At 37.9% G+C, this 24,428-nt stretch overlaps 1 protein-coding gene across 1 annotated transcript in view; it reads right to left on the bottom strand.

Moving 5' to 3' along the window:
• Mtrex (Mtr4 exosome RNA helicase) overlaps positions 1-24,428 on the bottom strand; it is a 58,800-nt gene that overhangs the window by 14,823 nt on the left and 19,549 nt on the right. The window contains exons 11-21 of the mRNA XM_005356805.2: positions 23,723-23,854; positions 22,133-22,212; positions 20,495-20,605; positions 18,728-18,829; positions 16,282-16,407; positions 12,066-12,216; positions 9,982-10,154; positions 9,404-9,472; positions 8,798-8,926; positions 5,862-5,972; positions 1,315-1,503 (exon numbers count right to left, since the gene is read on the bottom strand). Coding sequence (XP_005356862.1) covers positions 1,315-1,503; positions 5,862-5,972; positions 8,798-8,926; positions 9,404-9,472; positions 9,982-10,154; positions 12,066-12,216; positions 16,282-16,407; positions 18,728-18,829; positions 20,495-20,605; positions 22,133-22,212; positions 23,723-23,854 — 1,373 coding nt within the window. The remainder of the gene's footprint in view (positions 1-1,314; positions 1,504-5,861; positions 5,973-8,797; positions 8,927-9,403; positions 9,473-9,981; positions 10,155-12,065; positions 12,217-16,281; positions 16,408-18,727; positions 18,830-20,494; positions 20,606-22,132; positions 22,213-23,722; positions 23,855-24,428) is intronic.

Genomic DNA, 24,428 nt, shown 5'->3' on the forward strand with positions numbered 1-24,428 from the left:
AAAAAAAAAAAAGATGGAATTTGAACCTCTGAAGCTCTATACTGTTAAATGTTAAGGTTCAGTGAAGGAGAAATGATAAGGGATGAGCAGTCCTGCTTACTCAGGCTACCGTGAGTCCAGTCACTCCTGTGCTCTTCAGTGAGGGTGGGTGGAGCTCAGGAGCAGAGCACTGCTTAGTGTGCATAAGCAAGGTCTGGAGTTCACGCCCCAGAATAAGATAGTAACCTAATAACTGAAATTTTAAAGCAATCCCAAAGGTAACAATATCATATCTGTATTTTACTGACAAGGCTGAGACATTACTCCGTAAAGAGGTTAGGGTCTTTAACAGAGCTCCTGAGTAATCCTGATTTAATTCAGCAACTGGTAAGAATCTAGGGCTAGAACTGATGAATGTCATAATGTTGTACTGTAGGAAGTAGCGATTTCTCTGCTAGATCACTGCGTGTAAACTAACATAACTATCAAACATCTCAGAAAAAAAGAAATATTCTAGGATTTCTTTGACTGAGATGCCTATATGAGCAGAGGCAAACACTATGGTAAAAACTACAAGAGTCATAAAACTTAAGTTAGAAAAAGAGCCCAGCTGGGAGGTGGTAGTGTATACCTTTAAAGGAGGCAGAGGCAGACAGATCTGTGAGTTCGAGGCCAGCCTGGTCTACACAGTAAGTTCCAAAGCTACAGAGAAACCCTATCTTGAAACACCCCCACCAAAAGAAAGAAGAGAAAGAAAAAAGAGAAAAGAACCCAGCATACAAGACTATTTTGTAGTAAGACCATTTATACCTTGAGCATAATGTTGAAATGACACTGACACTGTAGGCACACTGAGTGGAATAAATTATTCATTCCATTGTTTTCCTTCAGGTGACCACTAACAGTATTTACTATTATCAGTGAGCTATCCTGAATCTCTACTGTACTCTGCTGCCCTAGGTCTCTGTGAGAATCCTAACTTGCTGGCAATGGATGGCTCCAGCACTTGTAGTTTATCTAAAAGACAGACAGACATTCCCATTCCAGACGATAAAAAGAAGACAAGAAAATAACATATTTAATGAAATACATAAAATTGTTTCTGGGAGCTAGAGAAGTTGGCTTGGTGATAAGGACTTGCTCTTGCAGAAGACCTAAGTTTGGTTCCTCACAGCCACATGGCAGCTCACAACTAACCATGACTGACTCCAATTCCAGGGGACCCAACATCCTCTTCTGGCCTGCTCCAGCACCAGGCATGCATATGGTACATACACATACAGACAAAACTTATACACATAAAAATAAATCTTAAAAAAATTATTTCTGCCATACCTGTGCTTTTTTCTCACAAAGTGTATACACGGTTTCCAAATTTGGATCATTGTGAAGTGGATGAGAATACATTCGATGCTCAAAAGCCTCTACTTTCTGAATGACTTTTTTTAGTCCTTGATCTTGAATGCCCATATCATCAATAGGATCTAACAAAGGAACACCATCGGGAAAACGCTTCTGAACTTCCTGAAATAAAAATGTAAAACCCATTAACAAGATGAGACTAAACCACTATTTCCAGTTTTTATCTCTTCTATGTCTATGGCCATAAAAAGGACTCAACATATATTTTCTCCACTTAAACCAGAGAGCAGTTTATCATGGCATTTGTTTTTGAAAACCTTCATTTGGGGGAGGTGGGGGACAGGATAAAACAGGGTCTTACTTTGCTGCACGGGTTAGGTTCAAACTCGTAATCCTCCTGTTCGGCCTTCTGATTCTGAATTACAGATATATTCTACCACAGTCTGAAAATTCCTTTTCATTTGCTACGCTAAAACTAACCGCTAACAGAATATATTATAATCCACTAATATAAATAGCATTGTAGTGTAATCCATTAGTTCTGGGCAAGGCATGGCTTTACTGGTAAAACCACTTCTGTATATTTATGTCACTGTAACATCTTGGCATAGTTAATATGTAACTATATTTCCTATCATTTATGTGGGAAATTCAATTTTTACATTATTTGGAGGCATGGGTTTTTTTCCAAAGACAGATGCTGGAACTTTAGCAGGTAAGCCACAGCCATGTGGCAATACACAGATTAATAGAAATGGGTTAAATTGATATGTAAGAGTTAGCCAATAAGAAGCTAGAGCTAAGCCGGGCGGTGGTGGCGCAAGCCTTTAATCCCAGCACTCGGGAGGCAGAGGCAGGCGGATCTCTGTGAGTTCGAGACCAGCCTGGTCTACAAGAGCTAGTTCCAGGACAGGCTCCAAAACCACAGAGAAACCCTGTCTCGAAAAAACCAAAAAAAAAAAAAAAAAAAAAAAGAAGCTAGAGCTAATGAGCCAAGCAGTGATTTAATTAACACAGTTTCTGTGTGACTATTTCAGGGCTAAGCAGCGAAGAACTTAACTAACAGCCTATTACAACAGATCATGAGTTCAGAGAATAGATAGCTCACTGGCTGGTTAATCCACCCACTAGAATTAAGTGTTGGTGACTTTGAAGGATAGATAAAATCAGAGTAGTCAGGAACTATCCCACGTGCACTGGGCCCTGGGTTCCATCCTAAGTATGGTAAACACAGAGTAGTGCAGACTAGCTTAGTGGTAGTGTGCACTTGTAGTCCTAGCTACTTGGGATGCTTAAGCATAGTGCTTACTTGAACTCTGAAGTCTGACACCAACCTAATTAACTCTCCTTATCTCAGAAAAGGAAGCACAGAAAGAGTAAAACCGGCTTTCTCTGCTCCATCTTGTGCAATGCTAGCCTTGTCCCTGAGACTCAATGGTGATGGTAGGAATGAATGGATTTGCCATACCGAGTGCCTGGTCATGGGGGCTGCCTCCAACTCTGGCAAAGACACTGTTGCTATCAATGACTCATCTCGGGCCCCACGTCTGTGATGGGTACAAACAACCAAAAATATGACAACTCACTCAAGACTTGTCAGCAATGCCTCCTGTACCATCAACTGCTTAGATCCCCTGACCAGGGTCATCATGACACCTTTGGCACGACTTATGACCATGATCTATGCCATCGTTGCCACTTAGAAGACTGTGCATGGCCCCTCAGGGAAGCTGTGGTGCTGCCCAAAACATCATCCCTGCACCCACTGGTATTGCCAAGGTTGTGGGCAAGCTCATCCCAGAGCTGAGTGGGAAGCTCGCTGGCATGGCTTTCTGTGTTCCTACCAGAAATATATCCACTGTGGCTGACAACTGCCTGGAAAAAGCCACCAAGTATGATGCCATCCTGAAGATGATGAAGAAGGCACTGAAGGGCTCATTAAAGAACATCCTGGGTGCCGGGCAGTGGTGGCACACACTTTTAATCCCAGCACTCGGGAGGCAGAGGCAGGTGGATCTCTGTGAGTTAGAGACCAGCCTGGTCTACAAGAACTAGTTCCAGGACAGGCTCCAAAGCTACAGAGAAACTCTGTCTCAAAAAACCAAAAGAGACAGAGAAAAAAAAAGGCATCCTGGGTTATGATGAAGACCAGGTTGTCTCCTGAAATTTTAACAGTGAAAGATGCCTACTCTTCCACCACTGGTGCTGGGGCTGGCACTGCTCTCTATTAGAATTCTGTAAAACTCATCTCCTTAAATGACAACAAATGTGCTACAGAAACGGTGGTGGCTTCGAGGCCCATATGTGCTCCAAGGAGTAAGAAACCTTGGACCACCAATTCCAGCAAGAACAGAGAGGAACAGAGGCCCTTGGTTTCTGAGGAGTCCCTGCTACTATTCAGCCCCCAACTGAGCATCTCCCTGCAGTTTCTACTCCAGACCCTAAGAACAAGGGGAGGGGTATAGAGAGCCTTACTCTCTTGAATATCATCAACAAAGTTCACTATACCCCTCCCACAACACACACAAAGAATAAAAACGAAAAATGCAAAGGGTTCAGAAATGTGAATACTGCGATCAGAAATAAGCTAATAATGCAAGTTGTTTCAAGAAACTGCTTGCTTTGTGCATACAGCAATTACCAGACAGGTTTGTTCAAAAGGAGGATGTGTCATTACTAAGTCATATAATCTTATTCATGAACTTGAATATTAAGAAACTGAGTTACAGGTTGAAGTATAAAGACAGAGCAATACTAATCTTTTGTTTTATTTTTGTTTTTCAAGACAGGGCTGCTCTGTAGACCAGGCTGGCCTCTCTCTATCTCCCAAGTGCTGGGATTAAAGGCATGTACCATCATGCCCAGCTAAATGTACAAAGAGGCAAAGAGGACTCTCTAGTCTTCACGTGAAGGAGTTCTTCTGGCACACGCATCTGCAGCTCTTCCTGCCTTGTGAACAGGGACTGAGAAAACCAAGAGAACCAGCCTATCCCATGTGGACAGGAAACATGAGCTCTGTTTCTATGGAAGACAAGAGAACCAGCCTATCCCGTGTGGACAGGAAACACGAGCTCTGTTTCTATGGAAGCTAAGGTCAAAGCAGAGCACGGCCTATCCCAGGGTGTTTCAGCAAGTAAGACAAGCCTGGGAGCTGGTAATTGATCTCAATTTCTAAAGAATAGGTAATCCTTTTTCCCCAGACAACAGCAATATTTATGCTAACTAAAAAATCAAGTGTTTTTCTATTCAGTTATGGTATTATTATGAGTTATTAGAAAACAATTCATTGAAATGCTATATTTCATTTTACTTCCAAGACCTATTTATTTACTAACAAACTGGTTCACTACAGTTCTTTTTCTTTAAGAATATTTTCTTGCCGGGCAGTGGGGCGCACACCTTTAATCCCATCACTTGGGAGGCAGAGGCGGTCAAATCTCTGTGAGTTCAAGGCCAGCCTGGTCTACAAGTGCGAGTTTCAGGACAGGCTTCAAACCTACAGATATTCCAAAGAATATTTTCTTAGAATAATACATCTCCATGTTTGTTTGTTTGTTTATTTATTTATTTATTTAAATTTTCAAGAAAAGCACACATTTTAGAAGCCTATGGATCACAACTTAAAAGTTTGTACTCTAAGGGCTGGAGAGATGGTTCAGCAATTAAGCATTTGTTGCTGAGTACCCAGGTTCAATTCTTAGTAGCCACATGGTGATTCACAACCATCCATTCTTCCAGATCCAAGGGACCCAACCTCCTCCTCTGACCTTCACAGGCATGTTTACATACATTCACGCAAAATACTCAAACATTAATAAAAAACAATCTTTAAAAAGATTCCTACTCTACAGGCTCCAAAACCACAGAGAAACCCTGTCTCGAAAAAACAAAAAAAAAAAAAAAAAAAAAAAGATTCCTACTCTAAAATGAAATGTATTTACCATTGTTTTCTCAAATTCTAGAGAGCCTCTCTGTATAGTAACGTATAGTAATTGCTATTCAACTGTTTTTAGCCAATTTTTTCATTTATTTCTGACAGAAAATAAAAATTTTGAAAGTTGTATATTTCCTACTGAAAATAAAGCATTTATTTTAATTAATTAATTAATTTTGACTTTTTTGAGATAGGGTTTCTCTGTGTAACTGCCCTGGCTGTCCTGGAACTTGCTCTGTAGACCAGGCTGCCCTCAAATTCACAGAGATTAGACTGCCTCTGCCTCCACGTGCAAGGATTATAGGTGTACACCACCACCACTACCCATTCAAAAATAAAGCATTGTAATGAATAAAAAATTTTATTTCTTATAGGACAGTGAAGATGAATAGTGCAGTTTATGAGTCTTCCTTTGTTATATACATTGACGCTGTGCTCAGAACAGATCTGCAATGACTCGTTTTATGAAGCAAACTCATTATGTGTTCATATTTTGTCTGAAATATATTTAAAATCCTCTCAGTCATTTTTAGGTAAATCCTATTTATGTAAGATTTATATTTAAGTTCTAAACTAACATACATACCTGTATGGACTTTAAAACACTCTGTCTGTTGTCCACAGGCCGAAGGTCCTTCGGGATGTAAAGCCTAACAGTGCTGATGGCAGACAAGAGATGCACCAAAACTGGGACAACCTACAAAATGTTATAAGACTACAGATGAATTCCACATTTCCAGTTATGTCTACATATGTCCAAAGGAAGTAGCATTTATAGTATGTCTCAGATGAACTGCTTACCATGAAAGCCTAAACCCTAGTATGTGAAAACTACCGCAAATCTTAATAGTCACACAAATGTTACATTAAAAAAGGTTTACTGAAGACTTCTCTTCAGAGTCTAACTTATTCATGTTTGTATTCTCACTACTTGGCACTTTTAGAAACATCAGCACTACAGATGAATGCCCCTGTGTAAGAGGGTTAGAGAGCCTAGGAAAGAACATAAGGTTCCAGATGGAGTGAGATGGGGAAAGAAGAAAGGGCTCTTTAAAGAGGAGGAAATGCATCCCCTTACACATCGTCTTCCAGAATACACATCTGAAAACTTTTCCCCATGCTTTCTCCAGTTAAGTATGCCTCCCCTCACCAACAAATACATTTTGCTTCTTTGACTGCTATAATCTGGAGCCTAAACCCACAAGCAGCAAGGCAACCATTTCCTAAGCTCACATCTGTCAGTACTTAGTCTTCCGCAGCCATACTATATTTATACTTATGGTCCCCAAAAGACTTGCTGCCTTACTGACAACACAGACCTGCACAGGCAAAAAGATGTGAGTAAAGCACTGGCCTTCTTCAGTGGAAGTAGTATGATGGTTTATTACACATTCTATACTTAAGATCACCGGTGTTTGAAGTCAACCTTCAGGTAGCTCCAGCACCCTGGACAAACTACCTAACTTTTCCTATGTTTCAATTTCTTCATCATAACATGTGTTAAATTATTATGCATAAAATAGTTCGGTATGTATCCTTAAGTTTAGGAAAAGGAACGTCTTAAGAGTTCCCTAATTAGAAATATGAAGTTTTGAGGCCAGAGAAATGGCTCTGTGTAAATGGTTCAGTATGGACTGCTTCTGCACAAGCTTTTGTAACGCTAGCTCCTTTTCCATCCTTCACAGGCAACTGCACTGGTACACACACTCATGTGTTCAGTGTACACAAAACTAAAACATAAATCTTAAAAAATAAAACCCAGGAAGATTTCCAGTTAGGGGTCAGAGGCTTCAAAATGAAATAAATAGGTTTCAGGTGTGCAAGCATAACCCTGAGTTTTGTTTCCAGCACCCATGTAAAAGCTGGCACAGAGCCAGGTGCTTGTAACATCAGTGCTGAAGAGGCAGAGGCAGAAGAATCCATGGGATTTCTGGATCAGTGAACCTTATGTTCAGTTGAGAGGCTGTCTTAAAAAATACGGTAGAGTAAGCTGGGCAGCGGTGGCGCATGCCTTTAATCCCAGCACTGGCAGGTGGATCTCTGTGAGTTCGAGGCCAGCCTGGTCTACAAGAGCTAGTTCCAGGACAGGCTCCAAAGCTACAGAGAAACCCTGTCTCGAAAAACAAACAAACAAACAAAAAAGGAGGTGTCTATCCTATACTCACCTTTATCCACATACAAACATATGAACATATGTAACACACACACACTACACTGCCCGTTTTCAGTAACTGGGGAACAGACTGTTAGACAGTAAGCAACCTAGAATTACAGAGGCCAATGTTTGAGTATCTAATTTATGTTGGATGGATTCTATGACAAACAGCACCATATATTTGTCATCGTGGGAAGCCTTTCTTCTAGGGAACGTGACTAAATATAGTTTTCTAAGTGTTGACAAGATTGTCTGCACCCTGACTCTACATTCCCAGTCACTTCAGCTTCCTTCCATGCCAGGACTGTATAAACTGAAATAAATAGAATTTTAAAGCATCATTAGAAGCAGAGGAAAGAGCCTGAGTTTGTACAAGGTTTACTGAAGACTTCTCTGAAGAGGCTTTTTACTGAATTAAACCTAAGGTCAACAGGACTTCTGGTACCAAGTAAAAGAGGTGGGCTTTATAAAACTGGGGACTATAAACAATGGAAGACAGCAACTAGGCTTCAGCTAAAATGCTAGTACAAATAAACAATGAGGAAGTCCACTTTTATAGTAATAAATATAGCCGTGATTTACTACCAACATCCTCCTGAGAACAGAGACCCATGAGATGAGTGCCACACATCTCCTCTGTCCAGTTACAGTAGCTTCTAAAGTCCTTCAGGTACAGAATATGCACCAAAGGAGGAGTTCTAGCCTCTTTTACAGTTAGGCAGTCAGTAGGTGCAGTAAGTGGTAGGAAACTAATAAAAATGTCTTTTTATGGTAGAATTCTAGAGAACAAACTAGAACACTGAAGAATAGATATCAAAAGGTAGGCAGTATTCAGAACTATAGACTTCTAACTCATTTAAAAACATTCAATATTAAATTGTCTTTAAACATTGCCAAGTCCACATCCTATAATGATTTATTGGTCCAAATAAACAGTGGCAGATTTTATTTCCTAGAAACCAAGTTTACTATAACACATTTCCTAAAAACACCTAGTCAATATACCATGTTATTGACAAACAAAACTCTAGCATGATGTTAAGCTTCAGACAAAATCTCTGTAATAAGATTTTACTAATAATTATCTTACTTATACCAATATAAAAATAGAAGGTATATAGCTCAATGGTGAACACTTGCCTAGCATGCATCATGCACAGGACCTTGAGAGCAAGCCCTACTAACTGGGATAAAAACACCCACAGCAAACAAGTGAGCACTTCATATGGTAAGACAAGTGTTCTTGAAATTAATTTTTCTTTTGTCTCGTCTTTTTCAAATGTGTTACATTTAATCGAAAGTTTACTTAAATTAAATAACTTTAAGAAAGCTTATATAATAAATCTGAAGATGAAAAACTCACAGACCTGCATCTCTCCTTTCTCGTCAGGTTTTGCTGGCTTTGCTGCCTCGGTTGCAGAATTTTTCAGGCTTTCTTTGCTGCAGCGCAGCAGTACTTCTACCACATACAAAGGGTCCAGTTCTCCAGAATTAGGCTAGGAAAGCAGATAAAACAGGCAAGTGCGTTAACTCTGTGTGTGAACAGGGCTATTTTCTCAAAATTTAGCATTACTACACACACAGCTCAGAAAATGCTCAGTGCATAAGGCTGTCTCTGTGTCCCTCAAAGCACTCCTGCCGATGACAAAGCAAAAGAGTAACTCAGATGCCTATTAATTCTAACTTAATATTATCATCATGACTACTTGCAACATTAAATATCACTTGCAAATTTCCAATTAGTGTGCAAAAATTAGAAAAGCAACAAAATCAGTAAGGCATCAAAAATCTAGCTCTATGAAATATGATGTTGTTAATTTGTTAAAAGAGTGACTACTCTTGAAATTAAGTCTACTATTATTATTATTATTATTATTTAGTTGTAGTAGGTAACAATCTGATGGATTCGAAAAGGAGAAATGTGAACTCATGAAATTAGAAACCCCCCATAACTCTTCAAGGGCAAAGTTTACCTTAACATTTGACTTTTTTGAGAAATTCACTACTACACCCCAGCCAAAATCATCTCCTTCATTTTTCACCTGAAAACAAAACAAGGAAGCAAATAAAAAGTTTTTATATTGAATATACAATTGTAGCCTTCTATATCTACTTACATTATAGACTAATAAGATTTTTGAACTATCTTAATGCTTTTAAAATATCTCAAGGTATCAGTTCTATATTAAAACAAGACAAAAACACACAACACTAGATTCACCAGCTCTCAGAACTGCACAATAGGAACCTCTCAACTGGAAAACAAATGCGAAAACACAACACTGTTCCCAGAATATTAAGTATTTTATATCTAATGATTTGAGGCTTAAAACTGGCTCATTTTAGATAGCATTCCATAATTAGAAAACTGAAGTGTTGCTAGAAGCCTTCATGCAAACACCTAAATTGGGACAATGTCAAACAGGTGAAATGATGAATCCTAATCACATCCTATAGCAGGAACATTTTGCCAATATAAATAACAGTCTTTAATCAAAACATTTTAAGATATTGTAATATATACATAATTTATTCAGAAACCATTGCATACCTTTACCAAGCGACCTGGCTGTAGAAATGGCAAGCAGTATTTTGGCTTATGAATATATTCTTCAATCTCTTTTCCCAGTTTGGCAAGTTGTTGTCTAATCTTATAATAGATAACCACATTTTCTTCATTGGGGATCACTATTTTATTATACTGCTCTTCTGAGTTCTTGACCTCTGTAAATAAAGCACAGACGAAGCTATAAAAAATACTGCATAGTTCACATACATTACACCCAAGACTACTTTTCTACTATGATTCTACAGAACAAAGCCAGTCACTAAGATTCTATGAGTAGGAATTGTCTCGTCTATCTTGTCTCTCTTAAGAGTCACTTCAATGTCCTTCTGTAGCCATTATCCTCTGTGCTAACCCAGTGTGTATGGTTCTACTCCCTACTCTGCCCTTCTAGCATTAAGCTCCTTTCCAAAAGCACTCCATTATGCCTCCAATCCAGTGTTAAAACATACTCACTTAACCATTACAGCTGGTGGATGTGTGCCCGACATTTACTCTTCAGCTACTGTCCAAAGTGCTATAATAAATATTCATGGAGAATCTTTGTTTGAAAATGTTTTCAACTCAACCATGAGTCTCGAGTTGCTGGGTCATGTGGTAATTCTCCATTAAACCAAAGGAACTTTTTAACAGTTTTCTACAATAACATACCATTTTGTTGCGGTATTATCTTTTTAAAAAGTACCGATCCCAGTTAGTGTGTGAAGTGGTTTTGAACTGTATTTCTCAGAAATGATGCTCAGCTTCCAACTATGTACTTTTTACCATTTCTTTATGGTTTATCGCTAGTTTATTAAACCCAGGGTCATGCACATGCTAGAAAAGAATATAACCAATAAGCCACACCCCTAGTCCGTTTGTTCATTTTAAACTGAACTATCTTTTGTTGAGTCCTAAGAGTTTACTGTACATTCTATCTATGCTGTTTGAGTTTTCTAGTTTCAGCTCATAACTTTTGAATTCATTTTTGTTCATAATGTGAGTAAGGTCTCAACTTCATTCTATAGTTATTCTGTGCAAAACCCATGCACAATAGCTGTATGAATTTATAGTGGACTATATTCTTTTCTTTGGATTTATATCGAACTTTTCTTTAACCTGTATGCTTCAAATTTTTAACTGAAGAAAAGAGAGGATAAGAATAGTATACATACACAAATCTTTCCTAGAGATTAATCAAAACAATATATAGAATATTCCTAGCTGACAGTTTAACACAGTAACCAGGAAGGGTGCTGCAACTGTATTATTAGTCATTTAATTATCTTCAAACTTTGCAGAGTGCTCCCTAAGACAGATGGCCTTTTGTGTTCCTGGTTACTTTTATATGTACAGAAACTGAATTTAATTCACTAAAAACTATAATAACAGCACACATGATAGAAGGAAATTGCTGGGGGGAGGACCTAATAGTTTATAGAAGGGGATGACAAGATGGCTCAGTAGCTGAGAACTTGCTGTGCAAGCATGAGGACCTTGTTTTAATCCCTAGAACCCATGTGTTTCAAAGCTAGAGTTGATGTTCCTTCCTCTCTTTAGTTTTTAAGACATGGATTCATAATGAATGGAGTTCATTATGAACTAGCTAGCTAAAGTGGTCAGTCAGTGAACATTAGGGAATCCACTGCCTCCTAGTAAATAAAACAAACAAACCATGGATGCCAGGATCCCAATTCAAGTCCTCGTGTGTGTACAGTAGATGCGCTACTAACTGAGCCATCTCACCAGCCTGTTACAGAATCTTCTCGTGAGATGTCAAAAATAATAGATTAATCTTATACATCAAATTTTATATTGAGCTTTTTGTTACATGATTATTCAAGGACATGGAATTTTGGATAAAATATATATTAAAATCACAAGTTACAATGTGGTTAATCCAACTAGAAAAAAGTATCTTGTCAGAATTGTCTACATTTATTTTGAATGTTCTAGTCTATAAACACAGAATACATTTCCACATTTTTTATCTTAATGGTCATGATTTGGTTTACTAGGGGGGAAAAAAAGGATCAAAACAACGAGTAAGACAGTCACATCCAGTTAAACAAATGAAATTTTACACTTACTCTCTACTACTCCTGGGATTGCTCTATAATGCTGGAACTGGTAGAAGGATTTTTCCAGCATGTACTCAGGATTAATTTCTTCTACTCGTAATAAGTTCAAAACCATGTTATAGGTCAGATGGAAAGCACTATTCAGAGGATCAGCTGAGCCCTTAAAGAAAAAGCATGACAATTTTATACATTTCTAAAAGAAATTTACATAAGACTTTTAATATACTTTTTTTTTTTTTTTTTTTTGCTTTTTTGAGACAGGGTTTCTCTGTGGCTTTGGAGCCTATCCTGGAACTAGCTCTGTAGACCAGGCTGGTCTCGAACTCACAGAGATCCACCTGCCTCTGCCTCCCGAGTGCTGGGATTAAAGGCGTGCGCCACCACCGCCCGGCTTAAGACTTTTAATATACTTAATAATTTATCATAAACTAACAAATACAGGAATATACAAGCTCTATTTTGGGAGGGGGGATGCACCAAAGCAAAGTGATAAAATCGTTAAAGGGTGAATGAAATTAGTAGGAATAAAATCAGTAGGCTGTATGCAAAATATACTAAGCTCTCTCTCCTTCCAAGCACAAAGTAGGATTGCCTTTCTGGTCTCCCAGTGGACAGGATCAATAAATGTGGCAGAAAATGACATGAAACTTTCTGACCATGTGTTTAACTGCTAGTAGGAAAAGCTATATTCTCCTTCCTGGCGAGGCTGACACTCCATCTGGCTGGTTCTTTAAGGATGCTAAGCAGAATCTGTTCTAATAACCTGTGAAGAGCATGGAGCAGGTCAGAGACATAAAAAAACCTTAGGCTACTAAGGTTGAGGCTAGTGACTACAGCACAACCTGCTGTGTCGTGACAAAATATACTAATATTTATGAGTGGTATCTGGATAAAAACAATACACTGGGAATTTGTGACATAAAGATGCTAATATACTTCCCACATTATAAATCTTTCTCTGTACTTTGGTAAATCCTTTTCACCTCCATAATGTATTTGTTACCAAAGAAGAGACAGACACTATTTTTGCTGTAGATTTTTTACTGCAGAAAACTGTTAACTTGCACCAAAATTTTTATTCAGAATCTGCCTCAATTTCTAAGCTCACACTGTGTAGCAGCAGCTCTTGAGAAGCATTTTTTTCTTTATAAAATACTTTGCAAATGTGAAAGCAATTGTATATCCATACAGAAGAATCATTAAATTATTTTGGATCCTTTTCTCAGTTCATTAACCCACTTCCATTCTTGGGAGTGCTTTTTCCTCTCTTAAGTGGTATCTATTTCTCTTCCATGCCTAACTTTTTCCCATCTCTCCTCAAGGTGGCTGCCAGGATTTTCACACAACATAAAGAATGAGCATTTTTCTCTTAAACACCCATAAACTAGTTGCAAGTGTTTGAAAAGACGAAATCCTTAGAAGATGCACACTGAAACACAACTGTTACTATTTATGCCACACAGCACTAACTGGTGTATAAATAAATTGAACAAATGCTGTTAGAGTACTTATTGGCCAACTACTGGAACTTCAGAATTTTAAACGTATAGAGAGAAAGTTTTAAAGGATAGTACATACTTTTACTCAAGTTTTGGATGAAGTATTTCTAAATAAATAAATAAAAGGCAAGAGCTGCCTGCACTAGGGTACCAGCTACGGTGTTTCTAAAACTCTGACTTTCTATACTTTAAAAAGAAGGCCCCAAACAGGCAATGTTAACAGGAAACCTATATTCATGGAAAAGAAATGCAGCTTAAATTAAAACAGCTTCAGTACTTTGAAATTCTACAAATTAGATCCTGCCTTTAATTTTCTGGCTTTTTTCCTCTTATTACTTAAATAAACAGCAAATACTTATTCTAGTTCATCTGAGTGCTCAGTGCCTTGACCCCTAAAATGGCATTCCACATCCATGTGAACCACTTCTTTTCTAATTTAAATGATAAGAAATATGGTGATACCATTTACTCTAACTTGCTAGATCACATAGAAAGGACAGCAACTTAAATTTCAATTTATAAGTTAGTTCTTCTGCTTTATTCCTTCTTTTAAGTCAACTACTGTAGATGTTTTCTCCGGTGTACTTTAGACTAATATTTAGCTCATCCTTCTTATGAAACGGCTCATGTTTGGGTTCAGTAGTTACCATCCTAAACACCCTGGGCTCAATTTCTTTTATGATGCTGCCAACTAAATAAATATTTCTAAATATAATTCCATTATGATTCATGATTTTGTTCAGCCGTAAAATATGACAAGCACATTTCCTACATTCAGATACTGAAATCAATCACACACTTTATACCAAACTTTGTATTTTCTGTTCATAAAACAGATGAAAAATGACAGAGAAACATACTATTTTAAAAAGCTAGTAACTTTTCACTTATCAATAAATTTATCTGTCTGGTAGAGTTGAAGATTGAGCCTTGCATAATTTTCATGAAGAACTAAAGTTATGTGGCTCTTTATGAACAGGCTTTCAGGATTAGAGAGATGGCTCAGAGGTGAAGACCATTTGCTGTTCTTCCAGAAACTGGGGTTCAGTTCCCAACACCCACACTGGATAGCTCTTACCCACCAGTGACTCCATTTCCAGGAGATCCAGCCCTCTTATGGCCTCAGGTGCTTGCAAAGAGGTGGTGCACATACATTCATGCAGGCACACATACACAAGCACACACATCTTTGATGATAATAGTAATACAAGTATTAATCATTGACAATGAAAATTAGATACCATAAGATCATGAAGTGACAAATGCCTATAGATAGTCTGAGCACTCAGAAAGCAAATTCAGGAAGGACTACAGTTCAACAGTATGAGACCTTGTTTCAGAAAAAGAACTACCAGTTGGATGCAGATATGATCAAGACACATTTTATAATATATAAAATAATCAAGAATAAATAAAAAATAATTTTAAAAAGTGCTACTGGCCAGGAGGTGGTAGCGCATGCCTTTAATCCCAGCACTTGGGAGGCAGAGGCAGGCAGATCACTGTGAGTTCGAGACCAGCCTAGTCTACGAGAGTTAGTTCCAGGACAGGCTCCAAAAGCTACAGAGAAACTCTGTCTTGAAAAACCAACGCCCCCCCCCAAAAAAAGCTACCATATACCATATGACTTTCATATACAGAAAGATGATATCACTCACATAAAAATGAAGAATATACACACTTTTATCTATTTTTTGCTATAGTATACTGTATTTAAAAATTTTCAAATAGTTCCTAAGTGTTAAAAGGCAAACAGCCTATTTCATAGACACTAACATAAAACTATGGTAACATGCTAAGGCTTCAGTTAAAGAAGCGAATGAGCTGGCAGTTAATGCTGTGTTTTAGTTGATGTTACAATTCTATTTCATTGGGGCTTTCATAACATCTAAGTGGAGAAGGAAAGCAACCAATGCCAATTTCACGGTGACACACACCTGTAATCTAGTACTTAGGAGATGGAGAAAAGAGGATCAAGACAAGTTTGAAGCAATACAGCAAGTCTGAGGATGACCTAGACTTACTTCATGAGGCCCTGCCTAAAACAAAACGAACAAAAATTCCAGACTATCCAAAATTCACAATGAATGCCAGCTAGATGGCTCATCAGGGAAAGACATTTGCCATAAGCCTGAAGACCTAACCTAATTTCCATCCCTGGAATGTATGTAGTAGCCTAAATTTGACTCCTGCAGGCTGTCCTCCAACCTCCACAAGCGAGCTGTGGCATACTGCCCTCCCAACATAAGAGAAATGGAATAAAAAAAGAAAAGAAAACTGAGGTACAGGGAAAGGTTGTTATAATAAAGTTGAAAAATGTAAGTTTATGATTAGTATATTTGTAATTAAAGAGAATGAACCAAAGGTGAAGTACTGAATTAATGTTTTGGGAGTTTTGCCCTTGCAAAGGTAAGTACTGGTATCCTATATCCTACCTTCTATTCTCAAGGTTAGAGTACTTTCCCACAGAGGAGGGAGGTAGAGAGCATTCTAACTCTGGGGGGTAAAGACTGTATTTCTGCCCTTTCTGGCCATGTTCACATCCGTTTTTATTGCATGAATTGCTAATTGCTCTTTGCCTATAAATGGTAAACCTCTTCTACCATCCTACGCCCAGATAGTTATAAAGCATCAACTCATCTTGAAAGGTGTATGAGGCAATAAAACCTAATTTAAAGCAGTCACTAAAGTATATTTCTAGAATCCTTGAGAAAACAGATTCTTACCTTAAGTAGTTGTTTTCCAATTGTTGGGCTCATCTTTTCATCTACCATAAGAATTACAATTCCTCTGTCATCCATTCCCCTCCTTCCAGCACGGCCAGACATCTGGATGTACTCACCAGAGGAAATCTGAATACGATAGCATTTTCAAGTTTAGGAGAAAATCTGGTTAAAAAAGTATATCCTGATATTTTCTTTTATTGTAGCATTCACAATTTACACATTTCATGAAACCATTTAAAAATGAACTTCTGGGAAAGTTAAGGCACAACAATGAAAAGCATGTGGGACTCTCATGAAACTTAGGTTTTTAGTTCTAAAATGACTTATCTATGCACTAAACCAACAACTGTCAGTATCTGAAAGCCAGCTACCAGGAAATACTGGCTAACATACTAACAAAAAATACCTTTCAACTAGATATTATGAAAACCAAAACAAAACCCCAAAACTTAAGAACACTAACAACAAAGCAAACTCAACAACTATAACTTCTTTCTTCACTATAATAATTTCTTAATCCTCAAAGTTAAATTAACACGAAAATGCCACCCACTCATGGAGGGGGGTACAATTCTTGGTAGATGTCTCTGGGGGCTAGTAGATTCACTTGTCAGAAAGACCATCTAGTGGGGAAAGATCAGGCTTTTTGACTGTACAAAGGCAAAGAAACTGACAACCTAAAATATTGGTATCCTGTTTGTCCAAGGATCTTAACGAGGCTGTGAATAGGCTGGGGGTGGGGGGAGGCAGCAAACCTGGAGGTCTAAAACCAGGTCTTAGTTTCACTTCACTAGAATGGGACAGAGCTGAGCCAACAGGTCTCATGAAAACCACAACTTATGGGTAACCATCAGTAAGCACCCCCAAAACCTTTCTGCTGGCTCAGCAGGTCTCCAAAGTACTTCTGTTAGCTCAGCAGGCCCCCAAGCCCCTCCAAAGCCCTTCTGCTAACTCAGTAGATGCCCCCCCCCAGACTTATGCAAGCTAAAGACAGCTTCCTCTACCCCACTATGGGAAGAGCCTAACCACTAGGCCTCCCACCAGTCAGCTCTCAGCCTAGTATTTCCTCCACAATCAACCCCAGATTAATCCCTCCTCTTTGAAATTCCCCTAACTCCGCTTAAAATGAACTTGTGACCTTCTTAGGGGCTCACTCTTTTGTCACCCCATGGTGGAATCAATAAAACGCTCTTATTATTGCATATGTGGTTGTTGGTCTTCTTTGGGGGCTTTTTCTCGGACCCTAGCAGCAGCGCTGAACCACCTGAACACACAGCCATGACTTCCACACGTGCCTGTGTACTTTACTCCTATAGAGAAGGTCCAGATTTATGCTAGACTTATGACTAAGGAAGAATTAAGAATCATTGTTTAAGAAGACATACTGATAGCTTAGAAAGAAGAAGGATATCAGAAAAAAGAACAAAAAGACTACTAATAAGATCAGATGTTTCAAAATGCAGCCCAAAAAATCTGAGTAGAATCCAAAGGCATCATTACATTGCAGGTCTCCCTATGTAGCCCTGTGTGGCCTAGAACTCACTATTACAGACTAAGATAGTCTCAAAGCTGCCCTTACCTTCTAAACGCTGGCCCTGCAGCTGTGAGCCACCATACACAGCTCCGGTTTTTGTTTTCACTTTAGGACCCCAGTATCTATCAGCACTCTACCTCTGCATCCTATGCTTAGTAACCACTGCTGAATGGGATATTTGCCTTGAGATCAGATTCACACTTTAGCCGAATTCAATGTTTCAGCAATACTCTCAACTTTCCTTCCTCCCTGGAAATGAGATGTGTACAAAATGTTGTGGCCCTCGAGTCTAAAAGGTGAAGTCTAAGTGGTGCTACTACAGCTGTTGCAGTAGTGTGCTTTAAGTAACTTCTTAAATCATTGGCACACTATTGCTGAAGGAAATTTGACTAAGGGGCTTGGGTATAAATCAAAAGATCTAAGGTTTAATATTGATGAAACTTGCTTCTTAACATGACTGGGAGTAGAAGTACTTCAGATTTTAAGATATCTCCACAAACCTGAGCATCACTTATCTGGAAATCTAACATCTGATATGTCTCCAATTCCAATACATTTGGAGACACTATATCAGTGTTGAAGCTTTAGACTTTGAAGTAGTTTAGATTTTCAGATTAGGGAAACTCCACTTCAAACTTATATTTGGAGGTCTTAAACATTTGGAACTTTAATCCCAGCACTCGGGAGGCAGAGGCAGGCGGATCTCTGTGAGTTCAAGACCAGCCTGGTCTACAGAGCTAGTTCCAGGACAGGCTCCAAAGTCACAGAGAAACCCTGTCTCGAAAAAAAAAAAAAAAAAAAAAAAAAAAAAACAAAACACATTTGGAACTAAAAACCTCAATGATATGACCCAAAGTCATGTGAGAGAAAATAAAGATTAGTTATTATTTTTAAATACAGTTAGTTACTTACCCATCTAAAATCCTTCCCATCAAATTTACGGGCATTTGTAAATAAAACAGTTCTAGCTGGCATATTAATTCCCATAGCAAAAGTCTCTGTGGCAAATAAGGCCTAAATAAACAAGCAATTATATAATTAGATAATGGATTTTAAGGTTAAAAACTGCTATAATTTACAAGCGTAACTAAAGCTAGCATTAATTTTTAAGCTTAGTTCTTTAATAATGCTTTGTAAAAATAACTGACAAGATGAATTCTGGATCTATTAAATAATAATACATATTACATAATATAACATGGCACAATTATGATGGGCAGAAGTATTGAATAATAAGCACAGTCAATTTTCCTGGCTTTTTCACTGATAATGAAGTAGTTCTGAAGATTGCTTTACAATTAGGTTTCTTTAAAAAAAACAACAACAACAAAAAAAAACATTAAGTTTCTAGGGCAGTACAGACTCATGACTGCTGAATCCGAGGCCTTTATCAACAAAAACAGTTGGTTTAGTCATACAAAGCTCTAAGTCAATAAAGTCTTAAATATTCATAAACAGGAAAGATAATACTTCATCAACTCAAAAGAATACTAGTCATTAGAAATGAACCATCTACATGCCAAAGTAACAACAGCAATACAGTAACCTTTTGTTTGCAAAAAAGTCATACAATATTTGAATGTATGCTGTGAAGATTTTTGGGAAATAGGGGGCAAGATGAACTTTCTTCTTTTATTTACCACTATTTTACTTTAATTCAACTCATACTCTTGAAAAATGATCCATTAATTATTAAGCTTAGCAAAATTTATAATTTACAGAAGAACATTATCAAGGACTTACTAGGATCTGAGTGTAAATACTAACACTTCACTAAAATAGTATTTCTTCTAAACGTTCTTTTTAAGGCTGAGGACTCTCAGGATAAAACCAGAAATAGTTATATAGTAAGTTGTTTCCTATTTCTAATATCCCACTTCTTGGGATAGGCATCAGGTTTTGTTTTTTTTTTTTTTCAAAAAAAAAAAAGATCAAACTAGACTCCCACTGAGTGCAACTGAATATCCTAAAAACAACTCATATCTAAACTAACCCTTTAAAAATCAATCAAGCCGGGCAGTGTGGTGCACGCCTTTAATCCCAGCATTCAGGAGGTAGATGTAGGCAGATCTCTGTGAGTTCAAGGCCAGCCTGGTCTACAAGAGCTAGCTCCAGGATAGGCTCCAAAAGCTACAGAGTAACCCTGTCTTGAAAAATCAAAAGAAAAAAAAAAATCAATCAAGTCTGAGGGAGATGAGCAGTTACCCAGTCAACTCAAGTCTATTAGCACATTTTGCATTGTACTGCAGCCAGGTGGTGTCACTTCCATGGGAAACTAAACTTTTTCTATGTATACTTCCCTTTTGAAAGGGCACTATGTCAAGTTCATCACCTAAAGTAATGCACTTTCCTAAGGCGTTCTTTACAAACTAATTTTGTAGAAAGTAGATGAAATACAAATCTAGCAGATGCATTAGCTCACACCCATAACCCAGCACACAATGGGCAAAGCAGGAGGACGGTTGCTGGAGGACAGCCTGGCAACTGTGTCAGAAAAAGACAAGACAAGAAAAGACCCCAAAAATCTGCCACTGGGTCTGGGTGGTAAAAGGCTGGTTTGGCCTCCAACACTGTGAATTTAAACAACAACAATAAACTCATCTGTAAGCAATGGTCACTAGAACTTAACATTGCTCATACAACAGAATTTTGAGACATAAAAAAATTAAAAAACAATACCTTTATCAATCCTTCAGAAAAGAGAATTTCTATAGTTTCCTTCAAAATAGGAAGTAAACCACCATGGTGAATACCAATCCCCCGCTTCAAAAGAGGAAGTACATGCTCAACCTGAAATTTTGAAAAAAAAGTTTGTTATTAGGAAAAGGAATTTAAAATGTAAAACTTGAAAAAATATGTAACTAAAATAGAAAATCTTTGTATTTAAAAAAACTTTTAAAAAAAACTTTCCCAGAATAAAAGAAAAATCAAATCCATATTCCCGCATATTAAACTAGAAATATAACTGTGGCCTAGCTTTAACATGACAACCATGTTTAAATACATACAAGTATTTTGCTCCTCAAAGTCGTAAGCTTTATGAGTTAACTCCCACAGGAAAGTCTAGGCCGTGGCAGCAGGAGCTGTAAAATGGCATGGCGGTTTACACTCATAGTCCCAGCTATTCCACAAGTTGAAGCAGGAAACCCTTTATCTCTTAGAAACTAAATCAATAAACTCAAAAGATCTTGGCAGTTCAAACTCTTAACTACGAAACATTAAAGTATAAACTTTAGAATCAAAAGAACAGCTAGCTGAAGAGTGCATTCTCTACAATGCTGCCAAAGCCCACATTCTAACTGTTTTAGGATAAAATGCACCAAGCCACAGAGCAGCCATTCAACACTCACCATTCACCTAGGAAGGAAAAGCATCTTAAAATTTCCAAGTTAAAACACCATTTGAAATTCCAAGAAACATGCCCCTGTAATTGTAGGGTAACCTAAATCCTCTGAAAACCAAAACATTCATTTGTAGAACACAGTATAACCTTCAAAATTTTCCTTTTGTCTTAATCTACAGATGAACAGCAAATTATATGGGAAATTTTAAAGATTCTACCAACTGGGATTCAAACTAGACCAATAAATTAAAATCCCTGGGAGTGGCACCTAAGTGTTAGCATATTTTAGATGCCAAATCAATTGCAACAGTGAAAGAAAAAGTATGAACTAGATTTAAGCAAAGCACCTGTTTCTTTCTTTCTTTTGTTCAAGACAGAGTTTCTCTGTGTAACAGTCCTAGCTCTCTTGGAACTTGCTCTGGAGAACAACAGGCTGGCCTTCAACTTCCCAAAAATGTGTGCACCACAGCCCAGGTGATAATTATTTCTTAAAGATTAGATAACTTTCATTAGGTATACTCTCTTTTTTCAATATTCTTATGAAATGAGAAAGTTAATGACTTAATAATCAACAATAAAATTTCTGTTATACAGAAATACAAGAAACAATTTCTAGATTATGCTATGTCCTCTTTTAAAAATCCCTCAGGTGCTGGCCAGTGGTGGCACACGCCTTTAATCCCTGCACTCAGGAGGCAGAGGAAGGCGGATCAGATCACTGTGAGTTCGAGGCCAGCCTGGTCTAGAAGAGCTAGTTCCAGGACAGGCTCGAAAAAGAAAAAAAAATAAATAAATAAACCAAAACAAAACCTCCCACATGTAGCAAATCTTTGCTTGGCACCCTTTTAGCAAGTTGAAACATATATGAAGGTGTTTGAGAGCATAGGCCAACTATGCTACAGTGCAATAAAATTAATAACTATGATATAAATGCCTGCTACCTGCTAAAATCCATACTTACTGTAGTAACTCACCTGAGGGAGCTTTTTATCTTCATCAGACAAGCAGTCAATTGCATTACTGAATACTTCTTCAACCATCTTCTTTTCTTCATCTGTGAGAAAAATATGAAAGTGAGTTGGTGATGCTAGGCAGTGGTGGTGCAAGACTTTAATCCACTCGGGAGGCAGAGGCAGGATTTGGATCTCTGAGTTCAGAACCAGCTTGGTCTACAACATGAGTTCCAGGATAGCCAGGGATGTTTCACAAACAAACCCTGTCTCAAAAAACCAGAAAAAGAAAAAAAAAGTCAGTGATCCTAAGATCCTAAATTTCACTCATTAAAAAAAAAAAAGTCTATATAAAACTAAAGAATCAGTTTTTTTTTTTTTTAAGCAACCCACCACATAATAAAATTTACTGTCCTTGACACTCACCTAGCAGTCTTAATCTAAGGAAAAGTTAATAAAAATAGTTAAGAATTTCAATGGGCTGAGGCAAGAGTGCTGTATGAATTCCAGACCAGCTAGGGCTGTAGTAACAATAACTACACCAAAGTGCTTTAGAGGCAACATTAACTTCTACTACCTGCAGGTTCTTACACATCTGTTACCACTCTGAGGTAACTGGGGCTAGTGTAAATAAGCACTGCACTTAACTGAAGCGAAACAATTCCAAAGCCCATACTGCTAGTGGCTACATTTTGTCTTTACTGTGTCAATCAAATAACAGACTGCTCAAAAAATACTTGATAAATTAATCAAATTATAACCCTGAGTCCTAGCATGCTTACAAGTGGTGTTTATAATACTGCAAGCTATAAGCTAAGCAATTTATCTGCCATCTTACTTTAGCCATGGGAAAGATTTTAAGTACATAAAGAGAATAGGACAACTAAGTTTTGGTTTGGGTTGTTTTGAGACAATATCTACTATGTTGCCCAAGCTGGTCTCACATTCAGTCCTCCTACCTCAGCTTCCCAAGTGATGGTACTACAAGCATCTCCATACCTGGATACAACTAAAATTAATTTTGGGTTACTCAGTATTTCTTAATATATTTATTATTTGGATTACCTACACAATAGGCAGGACTGAATAACTCCTTGGCTGGCAGTCTTGGCTAGGTTATGCTACTATACAGATGTACAACTTTAAGTGAGGTACATTCACAGTGAATCTACATCTGCTAAATGTTTTAGAGAATTCAGCATACTTGAGGCAAAGAGTGGGTCTAGTTTGCTGTAAGAATGAAGGACAGTGCTTTCGATGAATTATTCTGACCAAGAGACCTACCCTTAATGAATCAGAGACAGATGCAAAATAGCTAAGTTTATAATAATGAAGTATAATAAGGTATGACTGTAATGGTTCTCAGTAATATTAGAACCATGCAGTTATTATATCTTCCAGTAAAATAGGAGAGGGCCAAAGATTTAGCTGTAGTGGTACAGTGCTTGCCCAGCATGCACTAGGGCCAAGGAGAGAGGGAGGGGAGGAAATTCAGAGACCCTTATAAAGCTTTTACAGGTGCTGAGCACATACTATTATTATAAACAAACTGCATGCTAGTACACAGACGTATGACCAACACAACACTAAAACCACATGGAAGCTATATAATACCTGTGTTGAAATCTAATTTAGTCATTTGAAGAGCATATGCTTCACAATCTTTCTTACTAAAGCTGAAGATAATTACAGGTTGAAAATTTCTTTCCATAATCATCTTCACAATCTTGAACACATTTGATGGACCTGCACAGGGCAAATAAATCACACCCCAAATTAACTCAAAATGGACAACAGACTTAAATATATAAACATATTATAAATAAATATATATTTAAATAAAATAAAAAGAAAGATCTTCATAATCAGCCGAACACAGTGGTGCATGCCTTTAATCCTGGTACTCAGGAGGCAGAGGCAGGTGGATCTCTTGTGAGTCTGAGGAGAGTTCCAGTAAGTTCCAGAATAGACAGCGCTATGCTGAGAAACCTTGTCTTGAAAAACCAAAAAAATTTCATATCTTCACAATCTTGATTAGACAAAGCAGCCGTGGCTGACATGAGGGGTGGAGGCAGTTACAACAAAAAAGAAAAGGTGAGACTATATTCACCAACATGAGAGACGCTGTGCTTTGACAGATGAGAGCAGCAAGTGGAGAACCAACCCCAGTCTACGATAACACAGAAACAACAAACTCAAGTTATCTACTGATATAGGTCTACCCAGAATATAAGAACTTTTATAACTCAACAAAGACAACTGAATACAAAGTCAGGCAGTGGAGATCCCGAGGCAACGGCCGGCTCAGCAGCTAAGAGCC

The sequence above is a fragment of the Microtus ochrogaster genome, chromosome 19 (assembly GCF_000317375.1).
Source record: "Microtus ochrogaster isolate Prairie Vole_2 chromosome 19, MicOch1.0, whole genome shotgun sequence".
Lineage (NCBI taxonomy): Eukaryota > Metazoa > Chordata > Mammalia > Rodentia > Cricetidae > Microtus > Microtus ochrogaster.